This window comes from Rhipicephalus microplus, chromosome 6 (assembly GCF_043290135.1).
Source record: "Rhipicephalus microplus isolate Deutch F79 chromosome 6, USDA_Rmic, whole genome shotgun sequence".
Classification (NCBI taxonomy): Eukaryota; Metazoa; Arthropoda; class Arachnida; order Ixodida; family Ixodidae; genus Rhipicephalus; species Rhipicephalus microplus.
Window position 1 is genome coordinate 43,921,027 of NC_134705.1, and position 22,760 is coordinate 43,943,786.

Below are 22,760 nucleotides of genomic sequence, written 5' to 3' on the forward strand. Positions count from 1 at the left end.
TAGAACTGAAGAGAATTTTCCTATTTTACGGCAATTACGCTACTGTAGTGATCTGTGCCAGATAGGTTTAATTTTCATCTGCCCTGATGCATTTCAGATATACTTTGTTTCCTATTAGTATGCCTGCCATGAATGTTCTTCCCTTGGCAAGCATGTACACTGCTTTTGACCTTTCGTAAAAATTGCAAAAAGCTACAGGCGAGGAAGCCCTGCACGTGTGACCAGTCACTGCTGTGATTTTCAGAACCGGAAACAAGGTTCGCATCACTCACATTGATGCACTGCCTGAAATCTATGGATTCTGAAATATATTAAATGGCGAACAAATTCAGAAAGCATGAAAAAACGGTGCAAAAAAGTACAAGAGCAAAGCAGACACAGAGCCCTGGACATGTGCCGATTTTACATGAAATGGCGGAGATAGTGCAAAAATTTTGGGGCTGAATATGGTAATTCATACCATATTCAGCCCTTATAGGGCTATCGGGATCCTCCCCCTCCGTTGCCGCCGTATCTTACTTTTATTTATTTTTTTTTGCATGTAGAAAAGTGTGAATTGGGCAGAGGTAAATTGATGTGCCTGCCCCCCCCCCCCTTCCTGTTTCCGAAATCTGGATTCAGATTCCTTGAACTCGGCAAGTATTATGTAGCCTTTTGCTTTTGCTTTATTTTTTCAAATTCCATATTCAGCCCCAAATTTTGGGGCTGAATATGGAATTTGGGGCTGAATATGGGAATATGGAATCAAGCAAAGCCTTCAATTGAGGGAGCTTGTTTGAAATGGCCTCCAAGAATAATGACACTCGGAGGTGCCGCATCGCCAAGGTAATGTGCCCGTGCTTTTGTCAATGTCACAATGTCAGGTGCACATGTTGCCTGCTTCCGAAGTGCCTGAGGACTCATAACAGGAAAACCTTATTTCTCAGCATCACTAAATTGCTTAAGGGGTACAGGCTCCATTACTTATATTTATATTAATTTATATTTGCTAACAGCTAGTCCTTAGGATGTTATGATTTAACATATGATATATTTCTGTACATATAACAGAAAAAATAAAGCAAAAGCAAAAGGCTACATAATACTTGCCGAGTTCAAAGAATCTGAATCCAGATTTCCGAAACAGGAAGGGCGGGGGGGACAGGCACATCAATTTACTTCTGCCCAATTCACAGTTTTCTACATGCAAAAAAAATAAATAAAACTGATATATGGCGGCAAAGGAGGGGGAGGACCCCGATAGCCCTATAAGTGTAGGCATTGGCGTTGCAATCTTATATTGCAATGGTAGCCCGGTCATTTTTGTGTTCTTTTTACTTTCCATGCAAATATATTGCATTGCTTGAGAGCGGCCAACCTAAAAAAGGCATGCAGGGTTTTTCCCAACTACATTAGAATTTCGGCAATACAAGTCTCAAGTACCATGAAAAATAATTAGCAATATCTGTTTTCAAACCATCATATATGCAGAAAACACTACAGAACTCCTGTATGTCATCCTGGGACAGAGGTCAGCGGGCCAATACGAGACTTGTGTCAAAGGTTTGCTTAGTAAAAACTGAAAAACAACATGCCGTAGTCTGCTCCATTATAGTCATAAGCGAAAGTTGACACAAATGCTAAAAGGCTGCATGCCTTTTTATGACTTTATTGGATTTATTTTACCGCTGCGTAACTTTACAGCTCGTAGTTGCTGTCAATCATAGTGCCGACGGCGACAGTGGTTTGGAGTGCGGCAGTTCTGGCAAACGATGATTCCATTTTGAAACCGAGTGGGCTGGCCCCACACATACATGCCAAGCTTCTAGCATGCTGCTCTCGACTGTCCCTCAAAGGTTTCGATGCCAATACTCGCATCATCCCCCCCACACACACACACACACACCCGTGACACGGCAAAGTGTTCAAAGCATCCGTACTTCGGCCCATTGGACACAGTAAAGTTCAGCAGGGGAGTTACTGTTTTGTATTGCCACGATTCTACTGCACATTTATATCAACGCACAGATGTCAATGTCTGGTAAACTAAAAATTGGATTGGACTGCGTTAAATTTTTGTCAATGTGGTCAGACCACGCTCAGAAATTTCGATTTCCGAGAGATTTTTCCAGCCAATCATACAAACGCAGGAAAAGGTCCAAATCTGGAAGCTTCCCAGAGAAGTACGGGAGAGTTAGCAGCATAGCGTGATGGATATGTTAGTGCCAAATATTAGTAGCAGTCAACCCCAAGCTCATGTCAAAACTCACAATTCGAGGAGGTCAGTCAGCTTGCTGCCGGCCGCAAATTGCTTGGCGCTAGGAGTGAGAACAAAGTCCCCTTCATTGTCCTTATCCTTGTCCTGGTAGACCCCAAGAAGGACTGCCTGCCTCTGTAAGGACATTACTCTATACATGGGAGCACAGCAAAACACAAGTACAGTGATCTTAAGCACATTTTCAGACATAGGCTATATTAAACACATGTTCTATTCAAGAAAGCACAATGTGGAATACGTGGCCCTACCCAAAAAGGTGCCCATTCCCCTTTTTGGTAGCCTTGAATTATGTGGCAATAACAAAGCCAGCCCCCCTTCTACATTTCTTTCAACTTGTTCTCCCCAGTGGAACTTGCAGCAGTGGTGTCCTAGGAACCTAAGTCCCATATGAGAGCTTTCAGATATGTGCACGATTTCTTAGTACTATCAAAATGTGCTGCCTCGGGATTAAATTCTCAATTGTCACAAATTGTCAGAACATATGAAGGCAGTTTTTCGGCCCTTGTGATAACACATCAAATTTTACATGAGAGTTCTTTGCGGTTAAAAAGAATAGGTAAGTGCATGCATATTCAATAAACCGTTAAATTAGAAGCACAATTGTGCATGCTTCTAAGAGGCTATTCTGCTGCTATCTTCAATTTTGGTCCACAACCAAGCAAGAACCCTACCTTGAAAACTTGTTGGATTATCTTTCACCACAGAGGGGGCCTTGTGGTACTGCGGTTTTGTGGTATCAGCCAAAATTAGCCAGCCAGTGTAAGCAAAATGAGGCATGTAAAGTTCAAGCTATCTGTGTCATCTTGTGCTTTCACTTTTCCAGCTAAGCATTTTAAACTATATGGAGGGATGAAATAGCATTTCACAATTAACAGTTACCCTTGTACTGCAACAGCTCACTCCATAAGATAGCTATTGTTTTTGTTCTCATTATCTGCAGTCTGCATCTTTCACTGAATTATGACTGATTATTTCCTGCACCCATTACATAAGCAGGAAAATGAGATTCCTTTGTGTATTTTAAATAGAATGTCAGTCATATATACTTGCAGGGCCACGTGGCCACATTCTTCTCTTTTAGTGCTATGCCCCTTACATAAAATTTTGTGCAAGATGTTGTGCATTGTTTACATGACATTAATTTGGCATGAATAAAGATTCGTGCTCATACACAGAGTATCTACATGCATTGACTCAATAATAATAAAATTATCACGTGAAACTGGACTCCTACACAATGTTCGTTAATGATTGTATCCTAGTAATTGACAAGCAGATTCAAAACACGTGCGTCCACCCTGCTGGAACCTGTGCCCATCTTACCTCCATCGTGAAAGCCTCCAAAGTGACATGTGCACGCGCGTTCTGGAGCCATTTTACCCGCAAAAAACAAAAACAGCACTGCGCCAGTTGCGTCAACTGACAGAAAGTGGGCGGGAAGCCCACTGACCTCAATCTAGACTAGCAGCTGCAACCGAACAATGCCGCTTCTATATTATAGGTGCAGTCCCCCTTCGATACACAGATCGCTTACATACTACCCAATTCGTGCACGCACAGCCGAGTCAAAGAACGCTCTACAGTGGCTTTTGTTCTCTCTTTGTGCAAGTTATGTTTGCCATTAAAGCCTGAACTCAGCCTTTTACTCAAGTTCATAGCCTCATTGTGTACTCTTTCTGCAGGCCTCAGACATACTGCCATCTGGACTCAACAATGAGGGTGTTAGGCACAATTTGTTCACTAAGCGAGAAGAAAAAGTCCGCGCATCTTTTTTAGCTCCAGAAAGCATGGTAAGAGCTAAAAGAGGGGAGTGTGAGATAAAAGAAAAAAGGCTCTCGATTGAAAATGACAAGCTATCACAGATAAGTGTAAGCAATAATAGAATATTAAACTGGCAATAAACCCAGAGCAGTTCAAGTTGACTTGTAACATAGCTGTGCATGCTCAAAAAAAAAAAACTAGCGAGAAAAAGTTTAACTAATGAATGCCAGGCTGTCAAGAGGTATATCCGAAATTTGCAGAGCTTACAGTGATAGGAATGCAGCCTGGCCAATAGAAAATGGTGGGGTACATTAAATAATACTGAACTGAAATGGAAAGAAAGAATTTTAACACAGCTTTATATTATAATTACATGCATCAAAGGAAAGAAGAAGAATTTTAAGGGTTTATTTTCTTGGTAGATGCAATGTCAGTTAGAACTGACAGGTAATAATGCAAAGAAAAGTACAGGGGATGCATTTATAGATAGTATCATATTAATGTGAAGAATGTAAGGTGGACAAAAACACAGCTCACATCCGGCAGGGAACAAACCGAACTTGAAGGTTGCCACTTCAGTACCTGCCAGCAGTCAGTTGTCGTTTTGTACACATAAATCTGTTCAAATTGCTATCATGAGTACTACAAATAACATACTCTACACATTCTTAAGAACTAGTTTATATTAGTTCTTATCAATATTACATGCCTTACTAATAAAAATTATTAAACTAACACCCAGTGGAACGTGTAATGCTGCTAATTAAGGAACTCAAATCTCACTTATCAAACACTGAACTACTAGCACAAATATCAATGTGGCATTATATCTGAGCTGCGCCGACTACTTGAATTCTGCTGGCTTCTAAGACCCACATGGGTTCCGCAAACGCATCTGAAGGTATTAGATGACTGCATGCATAATCCATAACAACAAGTGACGAGAAACTAAGTAGTTATGCACAGTTGTGTGAAATAATGCTGCAAAACGTTGGGGCTGTGGTGTTGATAGAACAGTGTTGTAAATTGTCATATATTTTCGCGAAGCGACGCAAGGATCTTGATAGATTTCTTTTCATTATTTCAGTTGACAGAAACCAAAGCATGCAGGTTCAGACTCTAAATGGCTCCCAAGTACACCTTGGCCCCTCCTAGCTGGTGTTATCTCCAATGTATCAATTAGCAAGACCCTATTTTATGACCAGTGCCCAAGCAAGCCATAAAAAGATTTTTGACTTGAGATAAAGGGACCACATGTTTCTAGCAGTGGTGGGCATTTTCAGCTCTGCGCTTCTTTTCACAGACCACGGCGAGTGCTGGCGCTCTCTGGTAACACGTGTGCTCGCTGGTGTGTGTGTTCCCTTGTTTTCAACACCACACAGACGCCGATCACGTGGTGGTGTCGTGTATGCATCTGTTTCTACGCGGGCTCAAATGGCAGCTCCACGGTAAAGTCCTGCAGATCGATATCGCTGTCACTTTGCTAACCGCATTTCTGATCCGGACATCCTGCGCACTATCAGCGGATGGAATTTGCTACAAACTTACTGCTCGTGTAAGTGCCACGCTGCGCCCGAGAATGCTTTCGTACGAACCGAGTCGTTCCCCGATATTTGCACGGACCGTGAAAGTGTATTCATTTGCACGACTAGAAACATCTCAACCTCGCATTCTTCCTAACAGTGTCGAATAGTAGGCAGCCGCGTGCGCGCGTGTTTCGCGGATATGTGGCCCATTTACAGTGCCTTGAACTGTACTCCTTTACGCCTCAACGACGCGTCAAGACACGCTCAGATTCCAGTTTTCGTTCTTTTATGCACTATCTCCGCTCGTACACCTGACCCCGCTGCACTTTGCTAATGGCACGTAGACGTCGCAATAAAAAACGTGCGTGTTCTTCAAATGCAACGGCTGCAGGACGAGAATGACGCGTATTACCTTGACTATTGCACTGCGCGAACAATGAGAGGCTCGATCGTTTGGTTACGCGAGAAGCGAATGGAAAAAAAAAGAACAGCCATCACCGGAGAATTGCACGAACACTCTCATAGCCACGAATGTGCAACTTGAGCACGCCAAACTTGACAACTACTAGCGGTAAATGGGCTTGAATGCATGCTTCGAACGACATTTCAGCTAAATAGTTGTGCCAAGTTGAGCGACTGCAACTCGGCATCGATATAATGCGTGAATCGGCACATTTTCAACGAGCGGTTGACCTCTGGCGTGCAGTATGAGTATCACCATTGGTCGAATGACTGAACCACCATGCGTGGATCGGAACATCGGCCCTCACATGTTTATTATTTCTCCGCGAAGATGAGAGCGTGGAATGCACGGAATTCGGCCGTGAGTGCTCCACGATTTGCATATTTACAACCCGAGCACCGATTCTACATGCATTCGCTTGCGATGTGCTGCGTAAGGACGACCATGCAGAATTTTTTTTTTTCAATATTTTGCCGGAACCCCTACCTTAGCGGCCATAGCCAGGCTTCTATGTGCTGAGAGGACCGACGAAAGGACGTGTGGGTTTGACTTCAAACAGGCTAAGGAACGCAGGAGCGGGATCATTTATCGGCGACTGCGCTGTGTTTGAGAACGCCGTGCTGACAAATGACAATGCGTGCACCGCGGTCGTTGAGATACGGAATCGGTCGTGCCGGATTATTTACCGATTGTGAGAAAAACACACACACAAATGCACACTTTAGGCAGCACAGCTACTATAGTACACTCAACCACAGCAACAGCACACACGCGATCACTCCACACGACCCGGCTAGCACTCTAACCCGGCGCACGCACCGGGGAGCCGGAACCGGAATTACAGTGTACCGGAATGCATGGCCGCATGGCTAGTCAGACAGCCCTTTACCGAATTTTCTTCATTTCACTTCTCGTTTCGGTTTTCCAGTCAATATGATACAAACCGGCAATAAACTGTTGGTGTTTTCTTGGAGCTATTCCAAAGCGAGCACTGCCCCATCACCACAAAAGCAAAATTTCTGTTGATCAAACGAATCTCAGCTAGTGTACATATCTCTCAAAGGCATTAGGGTAATTTATTAGCCTCGACCAACATATCGACATTTTCTGTTATCCTTCGAACGAGAATCTCTATCACACAGAGAAGCTAAATGCCTAATGTTTCGAAACAAGAACTTACTGCTGCCATCATTATCCATATTTCATGCACCTGCAAAGGCGTGTTGTTCATATTTCTTTTTCTACGCACAATATCACAATTCCATGTGAAAGAGAATGACATAGACAACTGTCTCGACTCAGGATCTCCTTTTGAGTGCAAGTGCTTGAACCTTTTGGAGGTGGCTGCATGCTCGAATATCCCGCTCGCTTAAGATGCAAGAAGTTTTCGCACAGCACCGTTCGGAAGTTGTTCAGGATGATCATGCATGTACACACCATTGGATGTCCCACTGTGGTTGCTCCGTCGTGTCCAAATTTGCATCTCGTCAGGTTAAAGTGTAGGCCCAGATTCAGGAGATAATTCTTCTGAGTGTCAGCTGGTTTAAGTACTGATGTAATTAACAAGTACAGGTGTGAAACAGCTGAGACATTCGCGCCATTAAGCGCCTAACTTGCTTCTGCACCATCCTGCACCAAACCACCTCTGCTGTGCCAAACCCACCTATCAGCGCCGTACTGCGCCTCAGCACCAGAATTCGTCGATGGAGGCAAAAATGCTGCAGTGTGCTCAGATTCGGGTGCACGTTAAAGAACCCCAGGTGGTCAAAGTTGCCAGAGTACTCCACTACTGCCGGTGCGTTTCTCATAATAATGTCGGGGTATTTGGGACGTTAAACCCCATGAATCAATCAATCAAAGCATCAGAATTCAGCCACAAAGTGCGAAAGCCATCAAGAGTTGTGTCCGGAAGTGTAGCTGAAACATCGTCTTTTGGTTTCAGCGAAACAGTTTCGTGAAGGCTCTGATCACTCCAGGAGCAGCTGTGAATTTTGATCCTCGCAATCGCTATGCGTGCGCGATCGCGGCAGGCATCAGCTCGTCAGCGCGAATGGCTCGTGAATAGAGGTACAGTGTACTAATAGAGGTGTGCGCCGAGGCGATAGACCGGCGGCGGCGTGAGGGTCGCCCAGAGTCGGCGGCGGCGGCGTCGTCGGCGCACGCCGGTTATTTCATCGGCGGCGGCGCGCGGCCAATTTTCATCGGCGGCGGCGGCGCCGGTGGCGCGGAAACCGAAACTAAAAATTCAAAAGGTTCTTCTGCCACAGGTTACTGAATTAGTTGAAATTCAGGGATTTTCATCCAAATAGCACTAATGACACTACACAGATCTGTCGACATCACGATGAATGCAAAGCGTTTTGTAAAATAGTTTTTATTTCGCTTTCATAATAAAATACGCGCATTTCAATACTGCCATTTCAATATATGTCCATGTTCTACCACAAATGCGTAGCACTTTGCTTGTTTCTTTATTTAGGATGCAGCAGTTTGTTTCTTTTGTTGGCTACGTCATACTTCATGAAACTTTCTTTCATTGAACATTGAGCAAGCACCACGCACGTCACTCACTTCGCTTTTTCCGAATCGGATCTCACTTTTACATGTACGCTGCACGAAAAAAGAAGCACCTCTGCTACGAGTTTTCTTATTGCGATTGCAGAAAACCACTCTTTTGAGTTTCAAACTAATCGAAATACCTAATTTTCACAATATGAGAATAATTTATCTAGCGGTATAAAATGCGGAAGAAAACAAATCTGCGCATTTAGTCAACTAGTCCTCACCGCAGTGTTCAATGAATGAAGTGTAGACATGGGCTTGGGTGAGGCGGGTGGTGCAAAAGGGGCACTTGACCCCTTCAAGCCGCACCAGCACTTGCTACCCACTCTAGCGACGCCAACACGAAGCCCTCCCTCACCCATGATGCAAGTTGAAAGAAGGATTTGCTTACCCCCAAGACAAAAACCTTTCGATGGCCATATTTGCAGATGAGAGCAAATGCAATATTTTCTCAGATGCACAGTCCACACTGGTCACGACCTGGAGGCCCGTTGACCACGCCTGCAGAGAACGTTGACTCCCCGACCTTTTTGTGCTCGGTCAGAGGAGGGGAACACCCCTTGCAAGTGGGCCCCATTAAAATTTCTCTTAAAAACGTCACAAATAAGAATGCTTGATAAGTATGTATAAAACATTCAACATTTTAATGTTTTTTGTAGCGTGTACACGTGCTCAATACCCATCAGGTGTGTGAGACAATTAAAATCACAACTGCCACTCTCGACTGGTTCCGGAAAAGACTCAATAAAAGAATGCAATTACGAGTGCTGAGAACCTACGTTCGTTTGTCTACGTGATTTCTAGGCATTTTAATTCTTATATAAACAAAAATATAACCTGCAAAATATTAAAACAAAATGGCTGCTATTGCAAGATGTGTGTCCCTCTTCGTGATTCTTCTAGACTTACGCGTCTGCAAGCCACATCTGGTGTCACAAACTTGCAAGTGCCCCCCCTCCTCCCCACGACATCTCCCAATACCCCCTCCCCAATAAAAAGCACCAATGTAGGCCTGCGTAGGCCTGCGTGATTGCCTACTGGTGCACGGCGGGCCATTTCGGTTGCTAGGACCAACAGTACCGATTTCGACATGCTTTATTGAAGGTGCTGAAGGATCAAGAAAAGGCCAATTGTTGTAAATTTCTTGAGAGTTCAACGATAGCTTCTTTGTGAATACCGTAGATTATTGAACCTCACTTTGTGTATTATGCTCCAATGAAAACAAAAATGGTTTCACCCTGTGTCACTACAGAGTCAGAAGCCATCACACGGGCAGGCGTCATTAAGCCTCTATATAACATTGCTAAGGTTCAGCACATTTGTACAAATAATTCTCGTTAATTGAACATTGAGCATAATCCTTGCTTGGGTTAGTATGTGTGAAACATAAATTTGAAAATTAAAAATTCTCATTCTGGGTTTCTGCTGCAAAGACACATTGATTAAAACTGATGATTCCGGAGCTACGGCAGAGGTAACATTCGTTATGTTTTTTCGGTTACGGTAATGGTAATGCGTTACTTTTTTTATGTATATATAAATAAATAAATAAATGAATAAATATATATATATATATATATATATATATATATATATATATATATATATATATATATATATATAATCCCGGCTGCGGTGGCTGGATTTCCGATGGAGGCGGAAATGTTGTAGGCCCGTGTGCTCAGATTTGGGTGCACGTTAAAGAACCCCAGGTGGTCTAAATTTCCGAAGCCCTCCGCTACGGCGTCTCTCATAATCATATAGTGGTTTTGGGACGTTAAACCCCACATATCAATCAATATATATATATATATATATATATATATATATATATATATATATATATATATATATATATATATATATATATATATATATATATATATATATATATATATATATATATATATATATAACGTGGAGCCGTAAAACGTTCCCTTTTTTTATTAGAGTAACGTATTTAGTTATTTTTACTGTAACGGATACAACCCTAAATATATAGACTTACAGGAGTGATGTCAGCCCACACCGTCAGTTGCGGTCTATAGGCTGGCTGTAAACATTACATAGATATATTCCTTTCATTCAGCACGTGATAGTGAAGGTTCGCTCGACCATTGATGTTCTCGACCTTTGAGGAATACGCAACAGCTTCTTAATAATATGCATATCATCCAACAGAAGCGTGCACTTCGTTTCGCTAAAATTTACAGTCAACGTGAGTGCTGTCGTCATGCCGTATGTTTTAGGTAGAGACTTAGCCTACTCGAAATACCCAAAGTCGTCGATCCACCTAGCAACGTGTGGCTATCCGCTGACGGTTCTGTATGAAAATAGCATCCACAGTGGAGCCTGTCGCATCTGCTGAAATTTTATCGCAACATTATTATACTGCCACTTCGCTTGTATTTTTATGTCACTGTCTTGCGCAAAGACACCGCCATTGTGGTTCAGTAGCAAAGGTAGCCGGCTGCTGACCCGCAGGTCGCGCGATCGAATCCCTCCTGTGGCGGCTGCATTTTCGATAGAGGCGAAAATGCTGTAGGCCCATGTGTTCAGATTTGGGTGCATGTTAAAGAACCCCCGGTTGTCATAATTTCTGGAGTCTTCCACTTCGGCATCTCTCATCATATGGTGGTTTTGAAACGTTAAACACCACATATTAATCAATTGCCTTGCGCAAAGCACGCTTGGCTGTCTGCGAAAATTCTAGATTATTTTAGAATCTTCTGATAAACTTGAGACACCTACAATACTGATGATGTTCGATGCCACGGGTATATATAGCGACGTACCTTCACGCAGATCATGATACCGTCAACCAATGCTCTAATTACCGCTATCTGCGTAAAGCGTGAATTTCTAGTACTTTGTACTTTTCTAGGCACACGTTCACGAAATAAAAAGTGTCGTCTTGAGCAACCCAAGTACCATATTCTTTGTCGTCGCAACCACGTGGCAATATGGTGAGATGAGAACGGTGAAATGATTGATACAAAACAGTGAGGTGGGGCGTGAGTACACGGCCAAGTTTTATTTAGGATGCGTATACCACAAGATATTTTCTTCTATAGAACCAATATAATGCAGATTTGTTAAATTACTGTGAAGTTGAATGTCAAGAAAGGAAGTACACGAACTAGGAAAGAGACAGTGGAGACGAAAAGTGATAGGTATCGACCTAAAGTTTTATCGGTCATTCCACGCCAAATGTCCAAGGCGTTTTGGTGAATACCTCAGGTGTATTCGAAAAATGTCGGGCTGATTTACTCCATGAAAGCAGTCTATTGCGATAATGTTTTGCAGAGAAAAATGTTTTTGGTCACCTATATATGTGACTAAAATACCGGATATAGGCTGTGCCCTATATCGAGTCCTAAGATAAAAGCACATTTACTGAGCGAGTCTATATAGGCTCCATTTATTTTGCTGACCTATGGTTCCGAATATTTAAAACCTCCTACTATGGCGTGCCTTGTTGTCGTATTGACGTTCCGGCTTGTAAAGCCTAAAACTTTATTTTTCAAATGATAAAACTGTTCATATCTCCCCCTCCCCGGAACTCATTCTAGGTCCTTTGATAAACACCAGTCATATATATTTAAAAAATGCTTGGATATCAACTATTCACAACTCTCTTTTAACGATGTGGAAATTGAATGACCGTCACTAAATGACCGATGAGGTGAAATATTAATATTAAAAAGCATAGTAAACGTGTCTAAAAAGCTAATTCTACTCTAAAACAATGTAACCTGAACTAATGATGTCACCACACCTCTAAAACCTGAAGCAATGTATATTGCGTACCTGGAAGGTGCAGTTATTCAAGCGCTTTTTGCAGTGAAATTTGGCTATGGAGTTAATCCCGTTCATGGTGGTGGTATTTTTAAATTTGACGTTTTAATATATAACGAAACATTAGAAAATTCTTTCCGTGAAACCCGTGTTTTTTTTTTTTGGCGATGTAATTGAGGATTGTATGCATTGTGTTGGAACGAAGTTTAATGTAGAAGATGTGTTTGTATAGAGTACACCATTCGCTGACTGTGGTGAAATAGAAACAGCTTTTTATGTTAATTCATGCTACAAAACTCACATGATCTGCTCCCAGAGAACAGAAGAATACATAAAGAAGTGCGTTACTAACGAACGGAGGAACTAAATATTTCTCGGTCTTTTAATGTTGTTTCTGTAATACAATCTGCAAACGTTTGCATTAAACGAGCATGACGGTACGAAGGCATGGAGTTCGGTTCTGCAGCTTGTTGTGACACATGTGCCACTCCAGGTCACCTTTATTACGTGAAATCGGAATTTATGCTGAGCTTGATCTATGATTATGTTATTTCAGATTTTTTTTTCATTCTCATTTAAACACTTTTCCATTCATAGTCATCTTTGAAGCGCGTAAGAACTTCCCGTCGTACTTCACCCATCTTTGCGTTTTCCCAGTCCACACTGCAAAAGGCTTGATGGCAAAGTCGTTTTCCACGCTCAAGTTTCTCGTACCCAATCTTTCGCGCTCTTTGTGCTCTTCAAGGAATGCAGAAAGACTACAAATCGCAACGAGCTCTACACCGTGCCTTCGGGACTGGTATGGGGCAAACATGTTGCGAGTGGTGTCGCAGTGTTCTGCCATTGTGCTCCGCTCGCTGTTCCCTGCGCTCAAGTTGGGTCAACATGGGGCGTCGTTGCAGTGCCATTGGTGTCGTGTTTCGCGTGTCTTTTCTTATACATAGTGTTCTGCGAATAAATGCCTCTGAGTAGCCGCTGGTGCCGATGTCACGGATTTCGTTTTTCCTTCCTTCCGCAGCTGTGGTGACAATCGGTGGTTGGATTATCGGTTGTTTATTTTAGTTTTCTCGTTTAGCTAGTTTTCTGCATTCTTGCCCAAGAAAGGTGATCTAGGACATTTTTTTCTTGTGGAAATGGCCGTAGGTATGTGCGTATGTGGTTGCAGCTCCACATTTCCAAGTCAACGACCCCTATTCTCTTTCTGCTCTGGCAGCCATGGCCGTCACGTTCTTCCAAACCTTCTCCTCCTTCCTACTTCTAAACTATTTTCTCCACTCCCCGCCCCCCTCCCTTTAAGCCACTGAGCCCTGCTCTCGCAAGAAAAGATAGCGTCTTTTTTTTTTCCTTTTCTTCAACCACAGATTCATCCATTCGGGGGAGCTTGCATGCAGTAAGTGGTTTGGAAGGCAGGTAAGGTTCGCGGAAACTCACCTCACCCTGAGCTACCGAGCACAATACAAAGCTTAGCCCAGAGTCATGAGAAGGCTAGATTACACAGCAAGATGAAAAGAGAAGATATTTTGCCTAATGAAATATTGCGAAAGCCACTGGGGCAACCCTTTATTTTACCAAAATCCCCACTTCTATTCGTACATTGAAGTATTGAGAAAAGTCGAACCAAAACATATTAAAAAAACGACGTTTTGAAGCCAATCTCTCACCCCTGAAGAAGAAGCCGGACCAGCTTCGAAACATCGGTTCTTTTTTTTCCCCCCGTTGTATATATTTTGGTTAGAGTTCTCATTCCTTCAGTTTCTATCCAAAACAGACAGGCTTATGTCGAATGTTCACCTTTGATTCCTGTCGTACATTATATCCTCGCTGCTCCGACAAACCCCCTCACACCGAAACATTTAGAGAAGCAATGACATGTGCGCAACCGTAAACAGCCCCTCTTCTTTCTTGGGCGCTTATAGCTCTGGTGTGCCTGTATGTACGGGGGGGGGGGGGGAGTAGAAAGAGGAGTACTGAAAGAAAAAAAATGTTGCATATTGTTTTTTTATTTGTTGCAGCAGGTAGCTAACGACATAGTCATTATTTTCCTTTTGAGGAAGCAGCATAGAATACAACACAATCATGCATACCTAAAAAAGACGCAAACACAGGCGCTGTATTGCAACTGATGAGTTTTGTCGAAAGACTCAGCTGATGTAGGATAACACGTACATGTGCACTAGCCACAGGTCCTTCCAATGAAGACAAGTTTTTTTTTTGCAGTGTTTTGCAGGAAGACTTGATGAATAATGAACCATGAATGCACCTTACCTGATACGAAACTCGGGACAGGTAACAGACTTTTTAAAGAACGCGACTCTGTCAAGTCATGGTTCTCAGATTTTCTTCTGACAAACATTTTATATTACAGCATTCCGCACAATGACCAAATTACAAGCGTGGGCGAATGTATATACCAGCATAGTATCACCAAATTTCAAAATAGCACAGGTATTTACAGCAGCCAATTCATATGGTACTTATTGTATTTAGTGCTATCAGCGCGCTTGTGCCTGTCGCGGAAATTGTATGTAATGTCAAGTTTCTCTTTAATATATTATTTTTTAGAGGCAGTGGAAATTACTTGTTTTTGTATGTTGAAAGCTATTATATATATATATATATATATATATATATATATATATATATATATATATATATATATATATATATATATATATATATATATATATATATATATGTGTATATATATATATATATATATATATATATATATATGTGTGTATATATATATATATATATATATATATATATATATATATATATATATATATATATATATATATATATATATATATATATATATATATATATATATATATATATATATATATATGTTGCTAGGCAATTGCAATTCTATTGTCTTGCAATTCTATGAGTCTATTAGTCCGAGTGAGTCCGCTGGAGGACCGTTGTAATCAGTCTGAGTATGAGTGGGTATATTTGAGGAAAGTATTAGTGGATCCGGCTGACAAAAACATCGGTGAGTCTGAGTCTGAGTGAGTTTAAATAGAGAGAAATTTCGTTAGTCTCAGTCCGAGTGAGTCCAAAGCAAAATATTTTTATATATAGTTATTGAGTTAGTCTGACTGAGTTTTTTTTATTTTGCCAACCTATGCCGAACGTGGGATCTTTCCGTATTTCGCAGAGTGTAGTCTGAGTGTTGTTTGCGAAATTTTCTATAACCTTGCTCGTTTGAATGGCGAATTTCGTTTTCATATGTTAGGCAGAACTGTTTGTGCCAGGTGTTAAAAGCTGAACAATATTGCTGCTATTTTTCTGTCATACAAGCATCCAGAAATCTTGCCGAAATGTTCTGTTTGCATTTTTTCCAAGTAGCGGCGCAAGGGGTGGGCATGAGGGAGCTGGAGCTACACCCCCTCAATTTTCACTCGCCCCCCACTGCCCCTCCCCCCCCCCAAGAGAGAACATAGTCACTACACAATGGCTAAGTTCCCTGCCTCCCTGCTCACCCTTAAGGAACTCACTTATCATGAGTGCCCCACCAGTAAAATAATCCTGACGCTGACCCTGATTTATTTCTTTGTGTTGTTGCGCTATGCAACAACACAAATAAAAAAATGCTTGCTCTGGGGAGAGTATATTGTGCCTATATTTTTAGAAGACTAAAGTTTTTTTTGTGTGAAAAAAAATACGGGCTTAAGAAAATCGTAATTTGGGTCCACATTAAGACGAAATTTACACCACAGGGGGCTCCAAGTAAAAATTAACTTTATACCTCAATCTAAAGCAAACAAACAGCTTTATGTGGCAAGTGTTATCACTGGGCTATTCCACGCCATCTCACCAAACCTTGGCGCTCGACCATTAGAGATTAGCTTTAAAAAAATTGAGGATGATCTATTTATAAAGCAAGGGATTTTCCCCTGAAATGTTTCTTGACATACATTTTTCAGTACCGTAAGACGCATGCGAATTGTTTTCGGAAAGCTTGAAGCTTGACACGTAAAATGTATTGCCAAAAAATCTGTTCTACATTTTCAACAATATTTTCACTACCTCAGTCCAATATTAAAATAAAGAAGAGTTTGTCCAATTGAACAGGGGTGTCCTTTTAACTTGAAATAATTTTTACGAACCCTTTCATAAGTGTTTATTGCTGCCTTAAGGAAGAAAAATATGGCCCATATTAGAGATTTTTTCCATAGACAGATAATAGTGACATGAAATATATTGTATTAACGAATTGTCAAGTAGTTTTCCTGTAGGCGAAAAATAATTTTAAACGTACGTAATGCAAAATAGTGTGGATAACTGGCGTCAAATTTTGCTAGACAAAGCCTTTTGTTGTTTTTGCTCATAAGTGGTCGTAAGTTTACATTGACGTGTACCAGGTAAAATATACTGAACAGTCGATATAGTAGTGATTTTCATTGCGTACTGACTGAAAGTTTTTGTTTACTTTTTGTTTTAGGTGAGAAAATTACTCACTAGTTATCTTTGGCTTATCTAAGTTATCTGTGTGTTTGCACGTGTTCGTACCTTTTAACAATGGATCCTAGCATGAAATACAAGCTGTGTGGAAGCGAGGAGCATTTATAGAACATATCAAGCTTTGTTTAGACTAATTGAAGTGATTTATTAGGGAGTATTAGCTTGGGTTCCTATCAAAATGTCGAAAATCAAGACGCCGATTTATTAAAAGGTGGAATGTCAAAAAGCTAAAAAATTTAAATGCCATAGAATCGAAACACCTAAAACAACGAATGCTGGAAAATCAAAATGCTGAAAAGACATATCGCCGAAAATCCCTTGAACCATGCACGCGAATACCCCCGATTCGGAAGGAAATGGACGAAGATGTGGCGGTGTGTGTTACCAAAAAGGAAAGCCAATACTTTGTTGCAGTTGTGGTTATGTTTATGTTGTTGACAAGACGGTGTATTCTAGGCACTATTGGAGGTGCGAGAAGTGAAGAGACTGCAACGCCAGAGTGACTACCGACCTTCCTGTAGAAGGTACTCGCATGACAATATCAAAGAAAGTGATCTACGACAGCCCTGCAATATTTGTTTATTGCTACCATGAAGAGGAAGCAAGCCAGACTTGAAGACATCGTCAAGGGAGCGACAACCCCACTGCTTACAGAGCAAACTGTTTGCGATAAGCAAGAAATCGCTCTGATGTGCGATTGGAGGAGGAAAAATTTACAGTTTGCTATTTTTATGAAGGCTTGAGATAAATTTAAAGGGACAACTGGAAATGAGGGTGAACGAGTGTGCTGGCGTAACCTCTAATTTAGCTAGATACTTCATCTTTCAGTATAGCTAGGTGACGCAGACATTTTGATATTTCGGCGTTTGGATAGTTAGGTGTTTTGATTTTTTGACATTTTACACTTTCGGTATCTTTTGATTTTTTGGTGTTCTAAATTTCAGCATTCCAAAAGTTCGTCATTTTAATTTTCGGCATTTCGAGTGCCACATTATTATGGCTTTAGTCAACAATAAATGCGAACCCTACCCAGGTGCATTTAAACCAAGTGCAGCTCCCCGCTTACCTGGAAGTGATACCAACCTGCGCGACAAAAGCAAAGAATCCATAAATTAAAAAAAATGTTACATGACAGAGAAGTCACAGTTATGAACTAACTGAATAGTATTTGAGGGACCATGTTTAATTAACCAGTTAATCATGTGTTGGTTTATAATTGCAACTTATCCACCGTGAAGCATACATTTTTTTTATTTTCGCGGATTCTTTGCATGATCGTTGTGCTGTATCAATTCATAAATGTACGGGTGTAATTGACGAGGAGCTTGACACGTCGGTATCCTTTCAGAGTGTCACAAGATGTCCACGTGGTGCAGTCTAAAAGTATTCGAATTCGTCGTTGACTAAAGCTAATACTTGCACGGAAATAACTTGAATAAGTACTTAGAGAGCTGGATATGCTGTCTAGATGTTTCTCGTATCTGCTGAGCTTGCACTTAATGCTAGGACGCATTGCTTAAGGTATCAACCAACCACCTTCATTTAAACGCGTTCGAGGACTGGGATCAGTAGAAAGCCAATTCAAAATTATTTAACTAACTAAAAACAACAAAAAAGCTTTTTTGAAAAAAACTTACAGTCGGTGCACAGGGCAGGCTGCTAGCAAATGCGCTGAGTATATTTCGGTCTGGACACATCAATGTTAAATTTAGAACCTAATGCGGCACGTCATTGGCTCAACATCTTTCTGCAGAGCACCACAGTCTAGATGGTGATGGTCTACAAGTCATTCAATTAGCAGAAGTGGTCTCTTACAACGTGCTTTACTTTTCCAACGGCGTCAGGCGTATAGTCTTCTATGCAGCCCCCTAGAACAGGTTTAATTGAATGACTCAATGAAGAAGAGATACAAGCTATATTTTTGTACCAGCCCCAAAAAGCACATCGGCACTACTGCCGCGTGCTCCACATAAAACCACTCAAAAATTTTATTCAGAAACGCCATGATGAAAAATAACAATGGGCAAAGTGCATGGTTCAACCCAACACTCTCAAGACTAGATGTTTTCGTTACACCGGACGCACAGGCAATAGCATAGAGGCCCTTACTTGCCGTCTTCGCACTCGCCATTATCAAGAGTTGCAACATGCAGCATCTGTGCACCGGGCCCCAGTGCATAAATCGGGTTTTCAGCAAAACTATGTCGCTTCTTTTAATCAAAATATGCCGGAGGGAAAATGCCTGGTGATCGTATGCTTGGTAGTCTGTAGAAATTCCTGTAACTGCGTTGATACGGCTTATTGTACACCATTCTATAAAAGCGGTAGCGGGGCTTAACACTCATGAACCATGGAAAAGCGCAGACAGAGAACAAGTACTCCCACGAGCAAACTTAGTTTCGAAAATGTTGAAGCGATTTCTTTTTTCTCGGAGTATCATTTCTAGAAGTCATGCGCAGCGAAAAAATATTTGTAGTACTTTAACCCAAATATATGCGAGTAACAACCGCCTCATACCTCGGCTATATAATGAAAATATACTAGAATTACAAGACTTTCAAAAAAAAAAAGCTATCGCATACGCTGCACGCCTTTTTATAGTAGATGCACGTTACGTACGTCAATGCGACCACTACCAATTCTCTCTTGGAGCGAAACTGTGCGTGCTTATGTGCGTGTGTCTAAAAGATGTTAAGATCGGCCTCCCTGGCTGGGCGCCACTTGGACGCGGGGGACGATTGCATCTATGTCTACCCTGATTTGTTCCGGATCAATGCTTTCGAGGTGGGCAAAAGCGGCGACAACACAAAAGTCATACTTCGAATTCTTTAGGGCTGTTGGCTCCCCTCGTCAAAAACTCTTTTGGACACGCCTGACTGACTGATGGCCTAGGAAGAGCTGTTTGAAATCGAGGCTGCTTGATTTGTTCCGCGTGCCACGAGACGCGCTGAACAATTAGCCGAGAGCTTGGGATCCCTCGTCAGGTATGTTTGCCACACTCTGTGGTGCTTGGAAGTCTTCCATTCTCACAAGCCCTTGCCTGCCTAGCGCTGCAGACCCTATTTTGCGCATGCGATGCAATGTTATTGCACAGAGATGTGTTGTGCGTATTATTGCACTGTGACCTACGTTATGTTTCTCTCTCGCCGTGTGATGAACTCTCTCTTTCTTGGGTTGAAAAAAAAAGGCAGTGTTTGACTTTCTCTCTTTTTCTCCCTCTCTCGATTTTTTAATCCTCATTCTCTGCGCCCTGTGCTCCCTGCTGGGCTGCAGAAATTAGGCGCCTTCTTCTAACCACTACCCCCCCCCCCCCCCATTTGGCGGACAGAGATGAAGACGACAATTTCTTCGGACTGCCCTGGACTGAATGAACATGCAGTCTGTCAGTCTACAGTGATCTGCAAGGCGGCTTTCCTGTAAGGTTTGTTTTCCAACCAAAAACTCTCGTTCATCTCGTTCACAGACTGCTTTTATTTCTCATTTTGAGCACGCGAGTACAACGAAATGTCATTTCTCCAAATTCAAGCGAAGGCATGCGAGCACAACAAGATATCAAAAAAAAAAGGAATGGCAAAAACGAAATTAGTGAGAAAAACAGCCTGTGAACGAGAGTTCTTGGTTGAAAAACTGACCGTACAGAAAAGCTGCCTATATTTGCAAGCTGTCCATTGTTTTCACCTGCAGAGAATTTTCGGAAGACCAGGGCGTAAAGCGCGAGCACCGAGACGCTCTGAACCAGCTCTCAGAAGCTCCCATCAAGCTTCCATGATGCTACCATAAACGTATATATAATATTCATATGGATGTAAAACGGCATCATTATCAGTCCAAGATGGCAGCCCATGATCGTGCCCGAAACAGGGCGTATACACAGAAGAAATGAAGTTGTAGCAGTGCAGCACGAATGCAGCGCGTTAGGTGAAGAACTACACAATATTACATTTATTTTTTGTTAATTCGTCGAATATGTCATTAAATGCAGGGGCCGCCGAACTTGTGCCGCTGGTCATAGTGGTACTCTCGGTCTCTGAAGCTGGATGAAGATAACTAAGAAGCCTGGTTTTTACTGGCTACACAAAATGTGAAACGAAGCTATAAATCAAGAAGAAAAAGACAAATCTGTGAAAAGTCGGTACTAGCGCATAAATGGCGCACCGATTGCACCGATAAAAAACGTCGGCGGCGGCGGCGCGCCGATCAGTTCGCGTCGGCGGCGGCGGCGCGGCGAAAACTCTCGGCGGCGGCGCGCCGACCAGTCGGCGCACACCTCTACTCGTAAACCCTTTCTTTGCAGTACAGTACGTTCCACATGGGTCTCTTTTGCGCATGCGTGGCCGTCGCCTAGCAACGGAAACGCGCTTTGCGAGCGTAGCCGAGCCGAATGGTGTTGGCCAAGCCAACGCCTCCTCTAAACAATGCCTGGGGAATGGCTCGCGCTCCAAGCGGAGTTGGCCTGCCTTAAGTTTTGAGCAAGCGCCGCGCGGTGGCGCTCGCGACCGAGACTCCAGACTAATGGTTCCAGGGCTTACTTTTGGGAACTCAGTGGTGTGCATGAGGGCAGAGGTGCAATCGGGAATGGATGTAAATCAAAGGACTGTGGGACGCCTCGCGTTGGGTGCTCACGGGAAGACGACAAACGAGGCTGTAAAGGGCGATATGGGGTGGGCAGGTTTTGAGGCGAGGGAAGCGCAGAGCAAAATAAGGTTCGAAGAAAGGCTAAGAAATATGAAGGAGAGTAGATGGGCAGAGAAGGTGTTCCGTTATTTGTATAGGAAGAGCGTGGACACACAGTGGAGAAAAAGAACTAGAAGACTCACTAGTAAATATACGGCTGGTATTGTGAGCCATATGTCAACAAAGAGCGTTAAGGGAAAAGTCAGGGAGGCGGAGAGGATTTACTGGATGGCAGCTATGGAGAAAAAACCGGCTTTGAGTAACTACCGAAAGGGCACAAATGAAATAAGGAGGGAGGCATTTTACGATAATTCAAGGGGAAGCGCTTTACTGTTTGAAGCGAGATCGGGTTGCCTTAGAACGCGTAGTTATAAAGCAAGATTCAGTAAAGAAGAAGAACAATGCACATGCTGCGGGAAAGATAAGGAAACGGCGGAACATGTTCTGATTGAATGTGGAGATATCCACCCAGGTGTACGTTTGGGCACGAACCTACAGGAAGCCTTGGGTTTTAGGGACAACAATGGAAAGCTGAACACACCCGCGATTGAAATAAGTAAGAGACGGTTAGAGTATTGGTGGCAGAAAATTAGAGAGAAAGGACAAAAATAAATATTGGAAAAATAAAATATGGACAGTGTGCCGTAAATGGCAGAGAACTTAAGCTGAAAATTTACCTTTTTTCCATTAAGATAGAATTTATCGAAGTAGAGGCATTAGGCCAACATAGAAAAAAAGGAAAAAAGGTTTTTTTTTTTTTTGTTGAGCCTGGTGGCATACTTGTCACCACCCCGTTATAAAGGGGACGCTCATAGCATCCATCCATCCATCCAGAGGGCGCCAGCTGTGTCGCTCCCTGCGACATCCCAGAGCTGAGTGGTAGAGGTCGGACGTGTTTTTGGAGAGCTCCGGAATGACAGCTACAGATAAGTGTTTTTGCATGTTTCCAGCTTGCCTCTATATGTAGCGGTATGAGAACGTAAGGCGCTAGCGTAAGGCTTGATTAGGTCTAGTACGGTGTACGGTTTTTTTTATTAGTATTTTGTACTGTGTCTTTTTTTCTCCAGCCACCACGTGGCTGAAGCCTGCGCGTAGACCGACCACGTGCATGCGCAGGTGCTGTGAAGTGTAGCGTATTTATTTATTATTGTGGTTCTTTTTGGCTTAGACCAGTGTATTTTAGTACAGTTTTCTAACACGTGGGCATCGGTAAACTGAACTAGCCATGGTCAAAAAGACCGTAAAGTGT

At 42.3% G+C, this 22,760-nt stretch overlaps 1 protein-coding gene across 1 annotated transcript in view; it reads right to left on the reverse strand.

Annotated features, from left to right (window-relative positions):
- LOC119167650 (cytosol aminopeptidase) overlaps nucleotides 1-6,794 on the reverse strand; it is a 98,082-nt gene extending 91,288 nt beyond the window's left edge. The window contains exons 1-2 of the mRNA XM_075865963.1: nucleotides 6,494-6,794; nucleotides 2,250-2,371 (exon numbers count right to left, since the gene is read on the reverse strand). Of these exons, the coding sequence (XP_075722078.1) occupies nucleotides 2,250-2,371; nucleotides 6,494-6,592 (221 nt within the window). The 5' untranslated portion in view covers nucleotides 6,593-6,794. The remainder of the gene's footprint in view (nucleotides 1-2,249; nucleotides 2,372-6,493) is intronic.
- Between the last annotated feature and the right edge of the window lie 15,966 nt (nucleotides 6,795-22,760).